The sequence below is a fragment of the Hyaena hyaena genome, unplaced genomic scaffold (assembly GCF_003009895.1).
Source record: "Hyaena hyaena isolate Hyena2069 unplaced genomic scaffold, ASM300989v1 scaffold_44, whole genome shotgun sequence".
Classification (NCBI taxonomy): domain Eukaryota; kingdom Metazoa; phylum Chordata; class Mammalia; order Carnivora; family Hyaenidae; genus Hyaena; species Hyaena hyaena.
Genome location: NW_024080676.1, coordinates 72,608 through 96,752, shown reverse-complemented (window position 1 = coordinate 96,752; position 24,145 = coordinate 72,608). Strand labels below are relative to the sequence as shown.

Genomic DNA, 24,145 nt, shown 5'->3' with positions numbered 1-24,145 from the left:
CTAAAGTAGTAGACTAACTCCCTCTGTATTAGGCCCTTTCCCTTGACAACACTACTCTTCCCTTGCAAGATCCTGCTTTTCTTTCAGTTCAAGCTACCCTAAAGGCAGTCTATGTTGCCCTTACATCCTTGCCACTAATCTACCCCTTAACTTTTTACAATTTGACTTCTCCTCATACCATCCTACTGAAACAGTTCTGTTAAGTCACCCATGAACACGTTAAAAAGCAAATCTTTGGCTTTGTCTCAGTGCTTATTCATCTTGTCATCACTCAGCAATACCATTGTAGACTATATCCTCTTCTTTACATCCCGCCCCCCGATTTCTAAGTCACAGCACAACATGAATTTTTTCCTCTTTCAGGGCTCACATCTTTTTCTTCCACCAACTCTTCTTTCAATGAAGGCATTAAGAAAACCAACTCTGGCTTTCTTTTCCTATTTCTGCCATTCATTAGCTATGTACATTCAAGCAGAGCGAGTCACTTAAAACTCTGTGTGGCTTAAGTTTCCTTAGCTTTGAAATGGGAAAAGAATTCCAACCTAAGGCTGCAGTAAGGACTAAGTGACTTCATATACATACAGCGCTTAGGACCATGAGTGGCACACAGTAAGCACTACATGAAGTTGCTGCTGTGGCTGCTGCTGTCACTGCTTGGGTACATCCACTCTGACAGCTCTTTCCTCTGTCCTGAATTCTCCCGTTTCACTCCATGCAATACATACAGGTAACCCCGTAACAATGTGGGGGTTAGGGGCAACCAAACCCTCATGCAGTTGAAAATTCACACATACTTTTGACTCCCCCAAAACTTAACTACTAATAGTGTACTGTTGACTGGAAGCCTTACTGATTACATAAACAGTTGGTTAACATATACTTTGTATGTCATATGTATTATATACTGTATTCTTATAATAATAAGCTAGAGAAAATAAAATGTTAAGAAAATCATAAGGAAAATATATTTACTATACTGTACTGTATTTATTGAAAAACATCTTCATATAAGGAGACCTACATGGTTCAAACCTGAATTGTTCAAGAGTCAACTGTACTTGGGAAGAACCCCTAACGGACAAGGGAACTGCCTTTGGGGATTACAAAGGTATTTATTCCCTCATGAAACATACAGTCTATGAGATTATGGTATATGAATGATATTTCTTAAGACTGGGAGACTGATAAGAGGTAATAACAAAAGGAAATCTATATGGAACATCAAAGAAAGGAAGAACTGTATCTGGTTGTAGAGAATTACCAAAGGTTTATTAAAGTAGCTTCGAAGGATGGGATCTGTGTCAGGCGGAGAAGAGGGGAGAGTGCATTCCAGGCAATGGGAACAAACTGGCAAAAAAAAAAAAAAAAACCCTCTGAGGTAAGGTGCGAGGAGGCACCCAGCAGCATAGTTGAAATGTAAGTTATATGTAGGAGAAAAGTGGGAGATAACATTGAAAAGCTGTCATATTATGAACATCCTTGAGTGTCATGATAAAAATTTATTTAATTTTGGAAGCATTAGGGAGTATGAAGATGATGTAATAAGAGCTTCTATGATTAATGTGATATGATTAATCAAGCAAGAGAAACAAGTCAATCAGGAGTTTCCTCTATCTGTCAGAGGAACAAGAGTTTTGTTGTCAGAAAATGTGGATTGAATTTTGGTTCTGACACTTAGCGGTGACCTCGGCCTAGTCATCTGCCCTCTCTGAGCCTGTTTCCTTACTTATAAAATGGTGTTAGAAACGAAGATGGCTCCCCTGAGTCTCAGCTTTCTGATGTTCCATCTGGCTCACATGACAAAAAGGACTGCAGAGGTATAAATAATTAGGGTTACTAATTGGTTGACCTTAGAATAGGGAGATTATCCAGGTAAGCAAACCTAATGACTAAGACCTTTAGAAGCAGAGAGCTTCCTACCACTGGTTGCAAAAGACAAAGTCAGGGAGACTGGAAGCAGGAAGAAGAGTCAACCCAAGAGTTCCTACTGCCAGCCTTAAAACAGGAAGCTTCAATCTCCCAGGAGGGTCTGTGAGTGGAGGGGGCAGGGTGCAAGTAGTCTCTAGAAGCTGAGAGTAGCCCTGGTGTTTAGCCAGCTAGGAGGGGGGCCCTTGGCCTCACAACTGCAAACAATGAATCGGCCAGCAACCTGAAGGTGCTTGGAGGATTCTTCCCCAGAGTCCAGCTCAGCCAACATCCTGTGAGACACTGAGTCGAAAATCTAGCCCGTCCACCAAGACCTCTGACTTAGAGAGCCATCGGCTAATAAATGGGTGTTGTTTTAAACAATTAGGTATATGGCAATCTGTTATACAGCAATAGAAAACAAATACAACACGGATTCTAATATTTGTTCTATTTTATGTGACTGTTGTGAGGCTCAAAGAAAATAATATACACGTGACTAATACACAAATTTTATAGCTGACATGCAGTTGACATGTCTAATATATATCATTTCTCACAACTTCTCTCCCTCATCAAATAGGTTCATTTTCTTTATTTCTTTAATGGAACCACAATTACAGGTTTGTTCTATTTTGTTGTGGGCTGGGGAACTGTGATATACAGGGCACTAGAACCTCCCTGGAGTAAGCCTGAATATGACAGAATATGAATGTATGTACGTGTGCATACTGTTGAGTGTATAAATAAAGGAAGAAAGAAGTTATCAAAAGCAAAGATTGAATAATGAGATAAGGTAAATACTAATCTGTAAAAGTGCCGAATAGATCTACCACTAGTATGGAGTGTCACCTAAAAATCTGTGTAAGAATAATTTATAACAGGGGTGCCTGGGTGGCTTAGTCGGTTAAGTGTCCAACTTCGGCTCAGATCATGATCTCATGGCTCGGGAGCTCGAGCTTCCTGTTGGGCTCTGTGCCGACAGCTCAGAGCCCGGAACCCACTTTGGATTCTGTGTCTCCCTCTCTCTCTACCTCTCCCCGGCTCGCACTCTGTCTCTCTCTCTCTCAAAAATAAATAAACGTTAAAAAAAATTTTTTTAAAGAGAATAATTTATGCCACATGCACCTTATGGACACAAGCAATTTACCAAAAACTATGTCCTTAAACGTTTCTAGGTTTGTTTTCTTTTGTTTGGATACAAAGGACATTTAAACCTTTGCATATTTCTTTTGTTATAGGCCAGGGGAACTCAAAATTATGACAGTAATGGATGCTTCCTGTGACAAAACAATGCAGAGTTGTATAAAGAAATAAAGCATATTTATAATATATACCCAATTCTACTTTCCTAAGGAAACCATTAACCGATTGGTGGGCACCCTTCCATGTCTCTTATAAGCATATAAGCCCAAAGAAGTAAAAAAAAGGTTTCTCTTAGAAAAACTGGGGTCATATTCTACCTATTATGTGTAATTTGTATTTTTCATTTTACACCGTATTGTGTGGGCCTTTCTCCTAGACACTTTATATACATATCACATGTTTCTTAATAGAGGCATAGTATTGCAAGCCATCCATTCATAAAAGTGCCAATTTTCACACTCCCTAGACAACACTGCAAATATAAATCCTTTCATTCCTTGCGTCTGAACAGGAAAATGTTAACTTCTTGTTATAATTTATACTTCTCTAAACAGTGAGACTGAGAATCCTTTCACATGCATGTTAACTGCTCATATCTCCTCTTTTGATTGGTCTGCTCATACCCTTTGCCTTTTTTTATTGGCCTTTTACTGATTTATTCATAATCTTTATGATCAAGGATATGTTTTTCACCAACTGTGAGATTTGTGGACATTTGTATTTTAACTTTATGACTTTTAAAAATTCCTATGGAAGTTCTAAATTTTCTTATGTATTCAAACTTGTCAATTTTTTTTTGTTTTATGGCTCTTGGCACTGTTCTCGTGCCAGGAGATTTTTTATAGAAAAAACATCCTGCCTTTTCTTCTAGTACTTTTGTAATTTTAAAAACCTCAAGTTATTATTTTCGATAGGTTAACCAGTCATCCTAACTCCATTTTTTGAATAACTGAATCCCACTTATACACTGTAATTTTACTGGTCTATCTCTGTCCATCTGGCTATCTTTGAGGCAGTATGGCAAGCAGAATAGCTTTATAATACGTGTCCTCTAGAGGAACAGCTTCCTCGTTGTTTTTGCTTGCATCTTCTTGGACAATGACTCTTGTAGATTACATAGGGTATCATTTTCTTAAGTTCCCCCCAAAGAACTGCTCGAAAATTGATTAAACGTAGAGAGTAAACCAGATATACCTGACCTCTTTATGATATTCAGACACTTTTCCATCCCACGACTTTTTAGTCTTTTGATAAAGTATCACACTTTTTTTCATGTAGATTTTGCTTATTTTCTTTTAGGGTTATTTCTGAGTATTTCATTGTTTTCCATCAAGTCTTCTAACTGTTTATTCTTTAAATAAAGGAAATCTAGTGAATTTTTGTGTATTTGTACTGTGCCTGGCTCCCTAGCCAAACAGTATTATTCATGAGCTTTGTATGTCTTTCATAGCTAACCCTAGGTAACAATCACTTAAAAATAACAATTTTGTTCCTTTCTGTAAATATTTATACAGCTTATTTCTTTTTCATTCTGTACTAATTAACTTCACCCACCAGAACAATTACTTTTTAATAGTTTAATAATATACTTTCAGCCAAAATATACAGACTATATGTACTTTTAATTATTATTATTTTACCATTCTTGATGTTAGGGAAAACAAGATGTGTAGGTGAACTTCTGTTTTCAGCAGCTTCTTTCTTCTGGTTAACAGTTGAAATAAAACTGCTAAAAGTGGAAATTTGGCCTTTGGATCCTCTGTCCAAACCCTAAAAACAGAAAAGTTAACATTGCAGCGCAATTCCCACTGGCTATATTTAAATTATTTTGTTGCAGAAATCATACACACTTATAACAGAGATTTTAATTTGATTATAGATATATGATAATAGACAAAATATATAATATTGACTTACCTTTTCTAGGACCAAATTGTTTTAACTATAAAATGAAAATAGTCATATCACGCTTACAAACTGAGAGTTGGAAATAGGGGTATTAATAGTACCTTCCTCACAAAGTTACTGTGAGGTCTCACTGAGATAATGCATATAAAATAAGTGGCATAGCTCCTTGCACATGGTACACGCTCCATTCATGTTAACTCTTTTAACTTTGTATTTAAATAATGCCATTTTCATGAGCTCTGCAAATATTATTTCCAATAGTTAACATGCATGTGATACTTCACACATCGATTCACTGAAGGTTTGTTTTCTTTTGGCAGCAACTTTAAAAGTTCAGGTAAAAAGATAAACCTTTTATTACAGTTCATTTCTTTTCAAGCACTGTGACTATACTTTGGGTGTACCAGAATTAAAAAAGATAATGAATGCTAACATAATAAAAGCCACATGTGAAAAACTCATAGCTAATATAATCCCAAATAGGGAAAAATAAGAGGTTTTTCTCTACAGTTAGGAACAGGACAGGGATGTTCACTCTCACCACTTTTATTCAACATAGTACTGGAAATCCTAGCCTCAGCAATCATGCAACAGAAAGAAACAAAAGTCTCCGAAATTGGCAGAGAAGTAAAGCTTTCACTATTTGCAGAAGACATGATACTATATATAAAAAAAAACCTGAAAGACTCCACTAAAAAACTCCTAGAACTGAAAAACGAATTCAGTAGTCGCAGGACCCAAAATCAATATACAGAAATCTGTGACATTTCTACACACCAATAATCAAGCAGTAGAAAGAGAAATTAAGGAACTGATCCCATTTACGACTGCACCAAAACGAAAAAGATACCTAGGAATAGGCCTAACCAAAGAGCTGAAAGCCTATATTCTGAAAACTACAAAACACTGCTGAAAGAAATTAAAGATGACACAAAGGAATGGAAGGACATTCCATGCTCATGGACAGGAAGAACAAATATTGTTAAAATGTTTGTATTAATCAAAGCAATCTACACATTTAATGCAATCGCTATCAAAATACCAACAGCATTTTTCACAGAACTAGAACAAACAATCCTAAAATTTGAATGGAACCACAAAAGACCCCGAATAGCCAAAGCAATCTTGAAAAAGCAAAGCAAAGCTGGAGGCGTCCCAATTTCAGACGTGAAGAAAACCCAGAAATGAACCCACTACCATATGGTCAATTAATCTTCGACAAAGCAATAAAGAATATCCAATAGGAAAAAAGCCTGTCTCTTCAACAAATGGTGCTGGGAAAATTGGCCAACAACATGCAAAAGAATGAAATTGGACCTCTTTCTTACACCATACACAAAAATACATTCAAAATGGTTTACAGATCTAAATGTGAGACAGGAAACCATTAAAATCCTAGATGTGAACACAGGTAGTAACTTCCTTGACATCAGCTGTAGCAACTTCTTTCTAGATATGTCTCCAGAAGGGATGCAAAAGCACAACAAAAACAAAAACTATTGAGACTGTATCAAAATAAAAAGCTTATGGAGAGGGAAGAAAATAAATAACAAAACTAAGAGGCAAACTATGAAGTGGGAGAAAACATTTAGAAATATCTAATAAAGAGTTAGTATCTAAAATATATAAAGAACTTCTAAAACTCAACACCCCAAAAATGAATGATCCAGTTTAAAAATGGGCAGAAGACATGAAGAGACATTTTCCAAAGAAGACATACTGATGGCCAACAGACACATGAAAAGATGCTCAAAATCACTCATCATGAAGGAAATGCAGATGAAAATTACAATGAGATACCACCTCACCCTGTTAGAATGGCTACAATGAACAACACAAGAAACAATAGGTGATGGTGAGATGTGGAGAAAGGGGAACCCTCCTGCACTGTTGGTAGGAATGCAAACTGGTGCAGCTACTCTGGAAAACAGTATGGAGGTTCCTCAAAAAGTTAAGCCGCGCCTGGGTGACTCAGTCGGTTAAGCGTTCAACTTCAGCTCAGGTCATGATCTCACAGTTTGTGGGTTTAACCCCCGTGTTGGGCTCTGTGCTGACAGCTCAGAGCCTGGAGCCTGCTTCAGATTCTGTGTCTCCCTCTCTCTGCATTGTCTCCCCCATTTGCATTCTCTCTCTCTCTCTCTTTCTCAAAAATAAATAAAACATTTAAAAATTTTTTAAGTTAAAAATAGAACTACCCTACGATCTAGCAAACCACACTATGTATTTACCCAGAGAATACAAAAATACTAACTCAAGGGATACGCACACCCTGACATTTATGGCAACGTTATGTACAATAGTCAAATTATGGAAAAAGCCCAAGGGTCCACTGATTGATGAACGGATAAAGAAGATGTGGTGTATATATACTATGGAATATTACTCCTTAAATTTCTTGGTTTTCACAGTACAGAGTTTCTTTTTCCTCTCCTCCTTCCTCATTCATCAAACTGATTTCCATTTGCCTTTTCAGAATCAGCTCATATAACATGTAGCAGAAACATTTACGATTCCCACAGATTCACTCTCCCACATTCCCTACTCTTTTACAGATAAGTGGGGCCATCTGATTCATTCTAACAGGACCACAAGTAGAAATTTTACTTGCTCATTGCCTAGACTTAGGTTCAGTGAAGACTGATTAATATTTCTGAGTTAGGATTAGTCTATGTGATCCAGCCTATTAAACACACTGCCTAACTAAAGTAGTCTTTTTTTTTTTTTTAATGTTTATTTATTTATCTTGAGAGAAAGAGAGAGCACATGAGCAGGGAAGGGGCAGAGAGAGAGAGGAAGGGAGAGAATCCCAAGGAGGCTCTGCACTGTCAGCACAGAGTCCAACACGGGGCTCAATCCCACGAACTGTGGGACCATGAACTGAGCTGAAATCAAGAGTCGGACACTTAACTGACTGAGCTACCCAGGCACCCCTGTAAAGTAGTCTTCTAATGGATATAGGATATGAATCTGTTTTCAGAATCATAAACAGTATCATGCAGGGTCTCGTACAAAACCTCTGATGTGATGAGTGGCTCAACAAATGACTATTCCTGTGAAAACATAGTAAAACAAGTCATTTATTGAGTACTTGCTATAGGCTTGGTGCTATACTAAGTATGTTAATATAACATTTCTATGAGGAATGCATTCACACCCCACTTTGTGAATGAGGAAACTAAGTACCAAGCCCAAAGCCACAGAGCTGGAAAATGGGTATTCAAACTCTGAGCAACCCTGAAGTCTCTACACTTAAATCACCTTATATCAAAGTCTCTAGGCATAGTAGCTATCACTTATTAATGATTTATCCTGTGACATTAAGTATGTTATACTTATCACAGGCTGTTTTCACAAGGTTGTTGTGAAAACAGCCTTTTATCTTCTTGACTTTTACAGATATAGGCTGAATGAATTCAATAGTTTTAGGAGCAACTCACCTAAGCAGACAGAGGAAATTAACGCTAAGGAGAAAAACTAAGTGTACTTTAAGGAAACATTTGACACCCTAGCAATCTAGGGAAGACCCAATATTTTATTTTCCTCCTGCTTCCTCTACTTCTTCTCAATAAAAGAGGTCCCAAAGAACACTGCTCAGTTCATGTATGGAATCTCCAAATAATAAAAAATAATAAGTAACCAATTCTATCAATGAAGCCATTTAACAGTTATCAATTCTAATCTTTAGTAGATTTAGAATACAGATTCCCAAGGAGAAAGAAAATTGGAGAAAGAGAGAAGACAGTGATATCCAATACTTTTCTACAGAACAGTCTTAGTAAATTACATAAATTCACAAAACTAGTATGTTGATTAGGAAAATAAAATTAAAATAAACTATATATTTGAAAAAGTAAATCATTCCTTACTATAAATATTAGGATACTGAAATAAGAATTTTATTAACTCCTAGGGCCAAGTTTGCTTATTTGTATATTTTGTTCTATAGAATATATTAAATGATAGTGGGAGCGAATGCCAAATTTGATGCACTATGTATTTCATTTACACATATTAATTAATAAAAGTAACCAATTTGTAAAATGAGATCAATGAATGGCCTCTCAATAATGGAGCTTGTTAACTTGGCTTTAAATATCTCTAGTAAGTTAATATACAAAGGAAGGTTTTTGTTTTTTCTACCGATAACTGTCAAAGACAGCCATTTTTTAAGACTGAGCAATAATGGGATTTAAGGAGCAGAGTGGTTGAAAAGAGAATTAGGAAGGGAGAATGGCCCAGTAAGATAAGACCGGAAAAGTAGGCAGGAACCATTATCATGAAGCCTTCAGGCTATGGAGTAGAGATGATGCGGCTGAAGGTGAAAGGGAAAAATCACTGAGGTCTTCTAAACAGGGAGTGACAGGATCATATCTGTATCTTAGAAAAATCAGATACTGTCAGAAGTATAGGGAAGAAACTGAAGGGAATAATACTAGAAGCTAACCCAGGCCTATCAGAGGAAATCTGGAGTCTGAACCAAGGAAGTCTGACCAGGACAACAGGAACAGGGAATGGAGAGGCATGGAGGGCTGGGCCAAAACAATGGCAAAATGTAACTGCTATTTCAGTTCCAAATGTGAAGTATGATGAGAATCGCAGAACTCTCCCACAAATTATAAAATAAATAAGGGACGTAAAATGCTCTATTTCAAATTTCAGGAGAACAGGCATATAATTTAAGAATATGCAAAAACTTGAAGATTCTAGACTGGGTTTCATAAGAATATGATTCATAAGTGACCAGAAAAAGGAATCAATGCTCACTAGGCAAAAGCATGTTTCTCATGTCAAAGTAATAGATTTTTTCCTAATTGACAGGGTTATCATTATGCCACTGTTGTATAGCCACTGTTACGCAAAACAAATATAAGGACAGAACTGTGGGAAATACAGGCGTAATTCCTTTTGTTATGGTTTACTTTATCCATTTTCACAGATATTGCATTTTTACAAATTGAAGGTTTGTGACAACCCTGCATCAAGGAAGTCTATCAGCACCATTTTTCTGAGAACATTTACTTACTTTGTGTCTCTGTGTCACATTTTAATAATTCTTGCAATATTTCAAGCTTTTTCATTATTATTATGGTGATCTGTAATCAATGATCTTTGGTAATTGTTTTAATCTATTGTAATTGTTTTGGGGCACCATAAATCATGCCCACATAAGATGGCAAACTTAATTGATAAATGTTCTAACTCCATTAGGATCGGCCATTCTCCCATCTCTCTCCCTGTCTTTGGGCCTCCCTATTCCCTGAGAAACAGCAATACTGAAATTAGGCCAACTAATAACCCTACACTGGCTTCTGAGTGTTCAAGTGAAAGCAAGACTTGCATATCTAACTTTAAATCAAAAGCTAAAAGTGATTCTGTTTAGTGAAGAAGAAATTTTGATGCATGAAATAAGCTGACAACTAGGCCTGTTGCACCAAACAGCCAGATTGCAAATGCAAAGGAAAAGTTCTTGAAGGAAATTAAAAATGCTACTCCCATGAACACATAAATGATAAGAAAACAAAACAGCTTTATGGTAGATATGAAAAAAGGTCTAGTGATCTGGATGGAAGATCTGAACAGCCACAACACTCTCTTCAACCAAAGGCTAATATCTAGAGCATACTTAATATCCCTAACTCTCTGCAATTATATGAAGGCTGAGAGAGGTGAGGAAGCTGCAGGAGGAAAGGTGGAAGCTAGCAGAGTTGTTCATGAGGTTTAAAGAAAGAAGCCGTCTCCATGACAAGAAAGTGTGAGATGAAGCAGCAAGTGCCGATGCAAAAGCTGCAGCAGGTTATCCAGAAGATCTAGCTAAGGTCATTTATGAAGGTGGCTGCACTAAACAACAGATTTTTCAGTGTAGACAAAACAGCCTCCTATTGGAAGAAGATTCATCTAAAACTTTCACAGAAAGAAGTTAGTGCCTGCTTTCAAAAGACAGGCTGACTCTCTTCTAGGAGCTAATGCAGTTGGTGATTCTAACTTGAAGCCAATGCTTCTTGACCATTCTGAAAATTCTGGGGTCCTTAAGAATCATCCTAAATCTACTCTGCCAGTGCTCTATAAATGGAATAACAAAGTCTGGGTGACAGCACATTTGTTTACAATATGGCCTACTGACTATTTTATGCCCACGGTTGAGAACTAATACTCAGAAAAAAAGATGCCTTTCAAAATACTACTGCTCATTGATAAGGCACCTGGTCACTCAGAACTCTGATGGAGATATACAATGAATCAAATATTGTTTCCATGCCTGCTAACACAATATCGATTCTACAGCTCATATATCGAGCAGACATTTACATTGTCTATTAAATATTAAATCTAAATCAGACATTTAGATTTCTATTAAAAAATACATTTCATGAGGCTATAGCTACCATAGATAGGGTTGCCTCTGATAGGCCTGGGCAAAGTCAAGTGAAAAACTTCTAGAAAGGATTTACCATTCCAGATGACATTAAGAGCATCTGTGACTCATGGGAAGAGGTCAGTATTCACAAGAGTTTGGAAGAAGTTGACTCCAACCTTCATGGGATGACTTTGAGGGGCTCAGCAAGGAGCCCCCTCACTGGAGGGAGTCACTGCAGACATGGTAGAAAGAGCAAGAGAACTAGAATCAGAAATGGAGCCTGAAGATAGGACTGAACTGCAGTGATCTCACAATAAAACCTAAACAAATGAGTCGCTTCTTATGGATGAGTAAAGAAAGTGGTTTCTTGAGATGGAATCAACTTCTGGTGAAGACTGTTGAAATGTCAAGAGAGGACTTAGATTATTACAGAAACTTAGTGGAAAAGGAGCAGCAGGGTTTGAGACAATTGCCTCTCACTTTGAAAGAAATTCTACTGTGGGTAAATGCTATCAACCAGCATCAGAGGCCACAGAGCAATCGCTTGTGAAAGGAAAACCAATCGGTGCAGCAAATTTCATTGTTGTCTTATTTTAAGAAACTGCCACAGACATCCCAACCTTCAACAGCCACCACCCTCATCAGTCAGCAGCCATCAACATCAAGGCCAGGCCGGGGCACCTGGATGGCTTAGTAGGCTGAGTGTCCGACTTTTGATTCTGGCTCATGGGATCGAGCCCCATGTTGGGCTCCACACTGAGTGTGGGATTCTCACTCTCCCTTTGCCCCTCTCCCCATCCTCTAAAGAAAATAATAATTAAGTAAAAAGGCTTTGTTTTAAAAAAAAAAATCAAGGCAAGACCCTCTACCATGAAAAGGATTATGACTCACTGAAAGCTCCCATGATGGATAGCACTGTTTAGCAATAAAGTATTTTTAATTAAGGTATGTGTATTGCTTTTTAGACATTATGCTTTTATACACTTGATATAAAGCTACAGTATAGGTCAACATAATTTTCTATGCACTAGGAAACCAAAATATTCATTTGACTCAATTTATTGTGATATTTGCTTTCTCGCAGGGCCCTAGAACTGAACCTACAGTATCTCTGAGGCATGTATGGTGAAGCTGACAAGATAAGGAATCAATGGCCAAAGAGATATGAAATCCAAGAAAAGGCGATGTGTTAAAAACTAAGAGAGGATAAAGTTGCAAGAACAAAGCGATCAATGATGTTAAATGATGGAGAATGGTTAGGTCTGAAATGCGCCTACTTGAATGAGCAAGTGTGAAATCTAGGGGACACTGGAAACAACATATTCAGGGGAGGTCGTGGCAGAAACTATGTGAAATGGATGGGTGAATGAATGGGAAGTTAGGAATGTAGGCAATGAGCAGGGATTGCTCTGTCCAGAAGCTTCACAGAAGGGGAGAAAGGCCAGTGGCTGGAAGGGTACAAAGGTTTGAGGGAAGATACACTGAGCATGTTTCACGGCTACCAAATTCATGTTTGCTTCTGTGGTCTGTATAGCATTTCTGCCATTCTTTGTGCAGGAATGGCCATGGATGGGAACAGAGATGGCACTCAACCAAAAGGCAGCCATCTGTAGCCTACGTGGCTACACATGAGGTAACCTGACATAAGAAGGAGGTCTTTCCAGATTTCAGATGAAGGAATATGGAAAAGAGAGCCCAGCCAAGAGTAAGACAGCAGAGGCACAGAAAGTAGCCCGTCTCTCTTCCACTTTGCTTTCTGGTTCTGACATGCATGCATGTGTCATTCCAATAAATCCCCCTTTTTCTTTTTTAAAAAATTTTAATGTTTATTTTTGAGAGAGAGAGAGAGAGAGAGAGAGAGAGAGAGACAGAGTGTGAGTGGGGAAAAGGCAGAGAGAAAGGGAGACACTAAATCCGAAGCAGGCTCCAGGCTCTGAGCTGGAGCCCAATGCGGCACTCAAACCCATGAACCCTGAGATCATGACCTGAGCCAAAGTCAGATACTTAAAACAACTGAGCCACCCAGGTGCTCCCTCCCTTTTTCAAAAAGGAGGCATATTTGGCCTTATTTTCTGTTCCTTATAATCAAAAAAACCTTAAATGACATGAAAAAAAAATCCTTGGTTTAGCAAGTCTCTTTGTTAGACGGCTGTGTTCTTGATACTGTATACTTGAGATGACATGAAACAAATCATGGACGATTTTACAGGTTGACAGTACACTACAGATTACTAAAACCAAACTCTCAAAACAGCTGTTGCCCCACACGAGCTTGTACAAGAGAACTCTTAACACAAAACCCAATACTTTCATGAGGAAAAACAGGGCAGCATGCCGTGCACTGCAGGAATGCCATGGATGGGAGCAGAAACAGGCAGGTCAACTAAAAATTAGAAAATCAACTCGAGAAGCTATTGGGTATTAATTGACATCAAACATCAGACTAAATTAAAGATTAGAGATCACTACTTTTTGAGTCTTCTAAGAATTGGATCTACCACAATTAATACATCTGGTTTCGTGAGGAGTTTTGGAAATGCGATCTGTGAGTCCTACAGGAGAACACTTCGGATGAAGTCCTGGAATGTGGCCAGCCTACCAACAGTGGGCTGGATGTGTTGAAGAACAGACAGTAGCAGGATACCCAACCAGCTGTTACAGAGCGAAGATAAGCACAAACAGGGAACATGGAGGGGGAAAAAACACCAAGAATTCATTGAGGAAAAACCTCAAAATACTTAAACCTGGTATAGTAAATAATAGACTTGACTCTCTAGGGAGAGGCTACCATGAGTCCAAAGAACAGCAGAAAAATTTTTGCGCGGTAATTATATAACAAATCAAAGATTACATTTCACTAGTGTCTAACGTTGACCTCAGTGGTCTCTTTTTGACTATTTATAATCACAAGTAATTTCAAAAAATGTAAATAGACAAATACAGTACTTGCTCTGCTCCTGTTAACATATAATACTGTCAACTTTAATTTTATTTTAATACAAATTCCTACTTTCAACTTTACTGAGGAACAAACTACACCTGAGTTAAACTTCTGATTTCCTTACCATATTTCTCCTCAGATTCTAATAAAAAGGACATTCATAGTTTTTCAGAATAGCTTTTGTACTGAATACCAAGTTCCACCATATTCAAGATCCTGATAAAATTTACCTTGCTCATCCTCTAACCCCCAAAAGCTGCTGCAAGAGAGAACATACTTTGGTTCACATTCTAAACCAATCATTGATAAAATAATCCTTGCTGGCTCTGTTCCATCACAAAACACATTTTAAAGCCATAATATCTCACCACTATGTTAGACTGAATTAAAATTGAATTTCTGTATCTGTGAAATTCATTATTCATAACAGGGTTCAAACTGCCAGTTTTGTGAACAAGCTGGAAATGCTTGCATTTTAAACTGTATCAAGTGAAAATTAATGTTACATTTAGCTATTTAGACAGGTCACCTGGCGGAAGTTTTACTTACTGAAGAGATGAACACTACAAATGTACATACAGGCAGACGGACTTGATGCAGAGCTCTGTGGCTACGTAAGCTCTGGATGCAGAGCTGTCACAGGCATCCAGTCAACAGGACATGCTAAATTATGTTCAGTATTGTCTATGTGAGATGTACATAACGTATTTTAGAAGATGCTCCATACAATAAACAATGTTTGGGCATTCTAAAATGTTCAATAACACTTGGTTAGTTGGAAAATACACTTATGTAGAATACCTGTCATCAATAATGCCAAATAAAGAACAAAGGAAATTCAACATAGGTCTCCAACTTTCTGATCTCAGGATCCCTTTACGCTCTTAAAAGTTATTGCATGTATTAATTCCTTTTTTAAAAAATTTTTCTTAATGTTTTTATTTATTTCTGAGAGAGAGAGAGAGAGAGAGAGAGAGACAGCGTGAGCTGGGGAGGGTCAGAGAGAGAGGGAGACACAGAATCCGAAACAGGCTCCAGGCTCTGAGCTAGCTGTTAGCACAGAGCCCAACGCAGGGCTCGAACCCACCAACTGTGAGATCATGACCTGAGTCGAAGTTGGACGCTTAACCGACTGAGACACCCAGGCGCCCCTATTAATTCCTTTTAAGAGAACAATAAACCCATTTGTGGAAAACATTATCTTCCAAAACAAAAAAGAAAATCTTAGTGAGAACACTGCCATTGTTTTACATTTTGCAAATCTATTTTTTAACATCTGATTTCACAGAAGACACCTGGATTCTTCTACCTGCTTCTGTGTTCAATTTGTTGCAATGTGAAGTGTCATGTATCCTTAGAACACTACACTCTGCACTCAGATAGTACACTTACTATCATCATAAAAGTAGTTTCCACCTCAAGGAGGAGGAGGAGGAGACTCTGAGGACTGCTACAAAAGGCATTCAAACTAAGAAAGAAGTTACGGAATCTTGGGAGGACAAGAAGATATTTTCTAGATATGCACTGCTTAATAGGGCCATTTGCTGGAAGGAGCTACTGAGTACTTGAAATGTGCTAGTCCAAACAGATATCTAGTAAGTGTAAAATACACAATTTTCAAAGATTTAGCATGAAAAAGAGGCAAATTATCTCAGTAAGTGTCTATATTGGTTAAATACTGAAATATAAGTTTCTGGACATGTTGGGCCAAACAAAATATATTATTAAAAGTAATTTTTCCTCTTTATTTTTGTTCTTTTTAATGTAGCTACTGGAAAAATTTTAATTACGTGTGTGGTTCACGTTATATTTCTATTGGACAGAGCTGATCCAGAAAGATGAAAACATACTTTCCTAAACTAGATCCAATATAACATACAACCTTAGGAAAAAGAACAGAATTATTATTCTGATTCAGAATTCTTGTATCATTTTTGGATGAAGGGATTTGCTGGAAAGGTGTTAAGTATAAATATGGTATAAAATATACTATAGATAAAGAATAAAAGATTATCTGAATGAATAAAAAATATAGCAGTCTATACTTTGGGTCATGCCTTACTGAAATTTATTTTTTAAATCCAAAGATAAATATTTCAACAACAGCTTAAGTGCTCCTAATGTAATGCATGTATCATTCAATATTGAGGAGTCCAGCGACTACCTGTAATGCACAGAAAAACTACTTTACAAAAGATTAAGCGAATTCCTATGATACTGAGCAAAGGTCACTGTATCAAAAGACAGGTGAACAAATGTACATTTATGCTTTAAGTATATGGGGTACCGGGGTGGCTCAATCAATTAAGCATCTGACCCTTGATTTTGGTTCAGGTCGTGATCTCACGAGTTCAAGCCCCGCGTAGGGCTCTATGCTGACAGCTCAGAGCCTGGAGCCTGCTTCGGATTCTGCGTCTCCCTCTCTCTCTCTGCCCTTCCCCTGCTCGCGCTAGGTCTCTGTCACTCAAAAATAAACATTAAAAAATTTTTATATATGTTTTAAGTTTAAACAAAAAGCATTAAAGATTCTCTGCTTTGCCATTTTTTTTTTTTTTTAAATAGAAACTGACCTAAACTACCAGTTAGGGACACATCAGATGAAAGGTCTCAATTGTATTTAGTCTACAAAGGAGACTATTTTAAGCCCTGTTACTGGATAAAGATATTTTGTTTTTCTTTTTTTATGTTTTTTTTCACAGTTCCCCATTAGGATGCTGCTTTATAAAATCTGAAGTGCTAACACTGCTCTATAGCTTTCTATTAAGATGTGAAAAGTTAGTTATTTGCAAGGTGTGAACTTCCCTCCCAAACCAAGTAGCACCAGTCCAAGTGGAATTGCTTTCTTTACATGACATAAACCAATTCTTTTCAGAGAGATCGGGAATAAGGAGGTGGATTCTGAAACAAAACCTTGACACCAAAAAAGTCATGATGCAATTAATTAATCTTATAAATAACTGAAAACTAATCCTACTCAATATTAAAGAAATGTTAGTACTGAAGCTCAGAAAATTCAGTATTCACTTATCAGGAAAGCCAGGTGGCATGGGAAATTTTATTCACTTATCTTACAACACAAGAATAGAAAAAAATTTCATCAACAGATTATCTTTATACAGTAAACTACTACTTTTAAAATGTCTGACTTGATCCAATCACAATTCCGCAACCAATTTGCTATTCTTTAATAAAAACATGTGGATCAAAACCAAGGTAATTTGAAATAGAGCTCTCCTTAATGACTAGTCTCACACTTCAGACAGACTTTTCAATTCAGTAAAGTAGTAAATTTTCAATAATTTCTATTTTTAAGAGGCATATACATTTACTACAATCATTCCCCCAAAGATGTTTTTTGACTGCATACCAAAATGGCACTAAGTTACAAATATCAACTTAGAAACAACCAGTTATTCATATAAGGCTTAGCAGTCTAACAGTTTGCAATGCAAGACCAGGAGAAAAATAGGGAAACCCAAGCTTCCCAGAGCTTTCGCAGCTCCACCTACTTCCTCGGTTGTCTTCTGTTGATCTTTCTCTATTCTGTCTTCCTCAACTCAAACTCAAAGGAATTTCCAAACACCGTGCCAAAAGAAGCTCCTGCTCCGGCAACACTAGCTGTACCGCTTTTTAAAGCTGTTTCTTTTCCTCTTCAAAAAGAAATTCACGTGAACCCAGGCATACACCAGCCCTAAAGAGCTCAGAGGATGCATGATGTCCTTTAATTCAGTGTGTGTGTGTGTGTGCGTGCGCGCGCGCGTGTGTGCACAGAAGCAAAGGAGAAGGACGACAGGGTGGTACGGGGCTGGAGGGTTGATACACAAAGTTATGAGGGAAAGTCCCAAAGCCACAGGATGGAAATGGAAAGGGCTGGCTGGCTTACAAACAGCTTTCCAGCTACAGATGTTGGTTTGCAAATGATAAATAATCATAATAACATTATTATCCAACATTTATGGGCTCACTATGTCAAGCTAAACGCTTTATGTGTATTAATCTGATCTTCCCATTTGCCCTGCGAAGAAGATTCAGTACCATACATGGTGCTTTTGGAGGAGGTTCCCTGGCTCACAAGGCACAATGACCACTTGTTCTCCAATTGTTAAGTACAGTCAAATTACTCATGTCCTAATCCTGAATTAGTTATGAACGAGAGAATAAGCAGACAACTACATAATGCCTGTGCCATTAAAAAAATTGACAAACAGACTTCACAACCCACTCAAAATTAGAGATACCCTGGATACGTTTTTATATAGCTATCGCCCTTCCTTTCTGTGTCTCAAGACTCTCAGATTATTTTTCTTTAATGACATTGCTTTATTGTACATAGAATTTAATGATATATTCATATCATCACTAAAACTGACACTATCAGACATCCTTGAACACATCTTTCTCTTCCATAATAGCTCTATCACAGGTAGCAAAATTTTGAACAAACCTGTGACCACATCCTCTTTCAAAAAATAACAAGGTGCAGGTTCTTTGAACCACATTGTCCCAGACCAGCAATACAGTACATGGAAAGAGCATGGGTTTTTGAGTCAGAAACGTCTCAATTTTAAAACAAACTCTGTTTCTTACTGGCCATTTTACCCTCCAGCAAGAACAGGTAACCTCTCTGACTCTCAGATTCCTTCTCTGTGAAATAAGATTTTCTTCCTCACCATCACAGTGCTTGTGGTGATTGCTTTTGGTTGCCACGTGACTAAACAAGAGATACAGGGCAAATGCTTAGTGTAGAGTAGGTACTCAAATATTAGCTATTATTTACATGACTTAGATGTATTAAGCATATACATATATGATGTATTTTTGTAATATCTGTGGCTTATTCAATTGCTTAAAGTACCTTCGGCAGCACAGCCTTCACTCTTTCCCATCTCACCTCTTGTTTAGAACAAGATGGACAAAAGGCACAAGATTCTCCACATGTTAGATTGTTCCAAACACTAGATGGGTAGAGTTTATGTGAGTTTACATACACATGTGCTTATCCGGAATGATGTTGGCTGGATCAGCTTTTTATGTAATCATTTTTCTTTGAGAGAACCTGTCTGAAAGCTGCAGAACCCTTCTATGTATCAATCTTCCTTCTTTTTCATTCTGTTGCCTAATAGGGTTCCGCATCATGTGGGTTCTTCCATCCCTTTCCGTTGTCACATGGCCACCACCTGAGAGGATGCACCTGTCATCTTGGGTACCGGCTACAGAGCTCCTTCCTTTGCACTCTTCCTCCTCCCCTTCAGGCTATTGCTAATCACCACCATGGATTTCATTATGTCATTCACTCTCTATTTAAGCAACTCCAGTGGCTTCCCACTAACAACAGACAAAAAAAAAAAAAAAAAAAAAAAAAAGAGTCCATACTTCTGTGCCTAGTGATCTGGCTCCAGCCCCCAGGCAATCTTACTTACCTCCCACAGGTTCCCAGCATGCTTCCATTGGGCTCACTGTATTGCTCCCTAATGCTTCTCTTTAAGCCTTGTTCATGCCGTTTTCCCCACTGGATTACTTTTCCCAGTTTCTTTTGCCCATCCAAATCCTATCATCCTTCAATGGCCAGGCAGCTTAAATAATTACCTTTACTTCAAGGCCTTTCTTCACAGTCCTGCGCACATTGATTTCCTTTCTCTGGTCTCCTATAGCGCAAATTGTTTCTATGGCTCATTGTGACTCTACACATTGCTTTGCTTTGTTATGTTTCCATGTGTTAGCCCTGCCTACCCTGAGGCAGGAATTCTTTTTAAACCTTGTTTTTGTGTTTTCTTAGCATCCAGCCCAAAGCTAAACATAATAGATGTTTAATAACTGGTAGTTACATTTTGGCTAGTGGTTCCACCAAGCTGATGTATACACACCTCATACAATGTATACAAACTTCTCATTCTTGCTACTGACTTCCTATCAAATCCTCTCCACAAACTTTATGCTTCCCTCAAAACCTTCCCCTCACGTTCTATCTACTTGACAAGCCTCCTGGCCTTCATTGTGGGCGAACTTCTCTTTGAAACCCTGAACTGATTTCCCCATTTTCCCTTCATCTGCCTGACTTAATTAAACCTAGCCCTTGCCTGAACCCATTTCATTCCTTGCTACCCTATCCTGTGAAGAACCTCCTCCCTGTTCCTGTTCACCCGATTTAAATGTTGAAATAGACAAACACATCCTCACTGCCACTATTATTTCTGCTCTTCCTTTACCCTCTTCTTCTTCCCCATTCATCATATTGTTCTAACTTCTGTTAGAAACTGTATTAGCAACTAATTTGCAATATTCTCCTCCACTCTAATCCATCAACCTCAGTGTATTCAATGTTCACACCACCAGCCCTTTGTATCCACGCACTATTTCCAGTTTCGTCTCCTTATCTCCGTGGACCTCTCCACAGCAGCAACAGCAAGCCAAACCACTCACCTCCATGGTTCTCTCAGGGCTCTATCCTAGGCCTCTTGATCATCTCTACCTAGAACTGCTTTAACCACCGTTTCTCTCATTTCTCCTACCATCCCTGATTTCTGCTGTGCCTCATTCATGTAATCCATACCTTTCACCAGTCCGTTTCAAATGCTGCTCTATAAACTAAGCAGACTTGAAGAAACATAGTTAAAACATTGATTCCATGGAGCTCTTAATTCAGTATATAAAGCATCAATTTTTCAATCTAGCTACATCTGAGAATTAAAAAGAAGCCAAGGTGGATTTCACTGGCTTGCATTTGAAAGTGGACAACGATGGCTCTAACAGTCCCCCAGGCTAGTCTACTGTGCAACAAGAGGTTGAAAACCGGTGCTGTAGAGGGAGCTTGGGTAATTGGATTTGGATGTGCTACGAGGGTACCTCTGGTCAGTCAGGTTTGAGATCACTGTGTGAGGCACTTCCTGGCTAGAACGGGCTTCCTTCACACTTAAGTGGTCTTAGGATCAATCAACTTTAGGGCTCTTTCTCCTTTACCCTCAATCCCACCCCTGCACATTTCTTTAAATTTCCAGGATATAGTCCCAACTCTTTAGGCTTAATTAGGGTCATCGTAACCTGGCCTTCTACTTATTCTAGGGAGCTGCTTCTCTGAATTATTTCCAAACTCTCACAAAAATATGATAGAATGATTTTTGGAAAAAGCCAATAATGGAGGGTTATATTAGGTGAACCATAAACTCAGTCTACATAGACAGAACTGTTCACCTGGGGCAAAAAAGAATCACTAAAGTGGCCCAAAGAAAAAAAGTGATTGATGGCATTCAGGTTCCTAAGCAAACCTCCAGAAGCTCCAACTACTCCACATAGGAGGCTGGAAAAGAACCACATGGACCACAGACTGTCTTTCCCTGCCCTTCCACACCAAGCCCTTCCCCACTTGCTGGTGAGTTCAGACATCATCCCAGCTCTCCTGCCCTCTAGAGGACCAAACACATATTTTCTTTAAGTCAAGGTTAAAAAAAAGAAAAAAAAAAACTTATTGAACTCTATTCTTCTGTTTGACTGGTATTTAAAAAAGTCCATAATCCTTTATCCACACTTCCGAAATCCTATAAGCTATTAAAATGGAAAGGCTTTTGTATTCATATGGTGATGAAACATTGTACCTGACCTGAACTCTTTGACAGTGCAACCTGATTGGAACTGATATGACGCTATTTATACTTAAAAGTAGTCTGGCTTCACCTCACTTAGTGGGATCAAACATCTATTTCACTGTAGAGCTACCGGCATGCTTGATTATAGGGAACTGGCCAGGACTTCACTCGTGGGTATTATACATGACCTCTACACAAAATTACCTTTCTAAAAATCTGAAAATTTCTGAATTCCAAGGGTTTCAGGAAACAGTCTATAGACCTGATCTGTACTATCAATTTCTCCAAATTTGTATTACAAGCCTTCAATTTTTCAGCTACACTGAGATAAATATGTTTTGGGGAGGATGCTCACTTGAGGACCCACACCCATTCATATAAACTGTTTCTCATAAGCATATGCATTCAGCGTTTTTAAACAACTGATTTAGACATGAACTTTTAAAACACTGCCTTTTTGCAAGTTAACAAAGTCCTGGATAAGCTCTGAAAGCCCAGGGTACCAACATCGGAACTAGGTCTGTAAGCAGTTGGATGACAAATTCCTACAAAGCATTGTCCAAAGTGATTGTTAACCGCGACTCCAATTTACCACTCAACGGCAGCTATATTTTAACATATGTGTCCTTTTATTACTGTCCACACTTAGCCACAATGATTTAATGAAGAGAGCTTGTTCTAACAATTGCCAGTTATCCCAGTCCTTAGACATTTTTGAAAAACCTACAGAATTCAAAACATTATTCCTAACACTTTAAAGAGTGAGCTATTTTAGTAACTTCTTAGTCATTTAAGAGGGAGGTTTTAAGAAATGAATTGCAAGTAGGAATAAAGAAAATGTATCATGTTCTTTAAACTTTTACTATTTTGTCAAGCACAGATGCATGACAAGTCATGGTCTTTAAAGGAACCAAAGCAAACTTTCAAAAAGTATTTACATGTTATGTCAAATAAAAATCCCAAAAGTTAGAGATTAATTTTTGTGTGTGTGCTCCAAAGTACCAGAGTCATAACCATCAGTAAAAACAGGGAAGGGGGGGGGGGGGCTGTCCCATTACATCATCTGGCAAGATGTAGTTTGAAGCCGGAGAGCGCTCTCCAAATAATCCTTTTAAGAAAATCCAGCTGGGAAATTATCCCTGTCAAGCTTAGATAACTTGAGTTTAAATAAAAGGTTAAAAAAGACTCCCTACCTTACGTCACATGTCGGTACCATATGAAAAATAAAACCATCACGGAGGCATCTACCTCCCACTACCCTGACAGCAACGGAAAGGTCACAATTAAGTGGAAACTAGCGGCCCAGCCTATTCAATCCGAGGGGGGAAGGGAAAGAAAAGCGAAGCCAGGGGACGAATCTCGGCGCCCCTAAGGCAGGCAGGCACCTCCGTGGAAAACCCACCCCTCCCTGCCTGACACCTATCCTCATCCAACAGATGATAACGTCGACTCTGAGATGCTGGCCGTTTCCTTAGAGAAAGTGGGCCCCTCAAAGCAGACAATAACCTCGAACAGCCAACGGACGCGGCCACCCCAACATTTCCCGAGGGCGAAGGTGCAGCTTTAGAAGTGTTCGCGGCTGTCCACCAGGCACACTCTACTGCAGCCCGGGGAACTGCGGCCGGTGCATCTCCGCGGGGGGTCCCGGGGGTCGCCCGGCGCCCCTCCCCCGCGCCCTCCCTCCCTCCCGACGCCCGCCGTCGGGGCGCCCGGCTGCCCCCGCCCGGCACCTACCGCAGTCGCGCCGGCGCCCGCGGACACGATGGGCGGCAGCTTCTCGCGCTCCAGATCCTTCCCTTTCCTCTCGTCCGGAGCGGCCGCCGCCACCTCCGGCGGCGCGGCAGGCGAGGGCACCCGACCCGCCTCACTCATGTCGGGCCGGGCGGCGGGAGCGCGAGGCGGCGGCGGCGGCGGCGGCGGCGGCCGGGCTGCTGCTGGGGCTGGCGCTGCTGCCGCCGCGGCCGCGAGAGGGCTCTGGGCCGCCGCTTCCAACCGCCGCCGCCGCGCCGCCTCCGCCCGCGCCCGCGCCCGCGCGCCCGCCGCCGGGCCTGGTGCGCGAGCCCGGATGCCCCGCCCCGCCGCCCCCGCGTGCGCCTGGGCCGGCGGCCGCCGCTCCCCACGGTCCCCCCCGCCCCGCCCGGGGCTCGCGGGTTGCTGGTCTGAGTGCCCGCCGCTGCCTGCCTAGCGATTCTCGGGGGTTGGGAGAGGAGGCGCCGCCGCCGCCGTCAGGCCGCCATGTTGTTTGCCGACTGTGGCCAGGCATGGCGAGGAGGGGTCTGCCTGCCTTAGAGAGTCTGGGCTCTGGGGACA

The 24,145-nt window shown here is 39.6% G+C and overlaps 1 protein-coding gene across 5 annotated transcripts in view; it reads right to left on the bottom strand.

Moving 5' to 3' along the window:
• HECTD2 (HECT domain E3 ubiquitin protein ligase 2) overlaps window positions 1-23,707 on the bottom strand; it is a 69,944-nt gene extending 46,237 nt beyond the window's left edge. For all 5 annotated transcript variants that reach the window (XM_039230283.1, XM_039230284.1, XM_039230285.1 and 2 more), the window contains exons 1-2: window positions 23,570-23,707; window positions 4,692-4,821 (exon numbers count right to left, since the gene is read on the bottom strand). In XM_039230283.1, the coding sequence (XP_039086214.1) occupies window positions 4,692-4,821; window positions 23,570-23,707 (268 nt within the window). The remainder of the gene's footprint in view (window positions 1-4,691; window positions 4,822-23,569) is intronic.
• Between the last annotated feature and the right edge of the window lie 438 nt (window positions 23,708-24,145).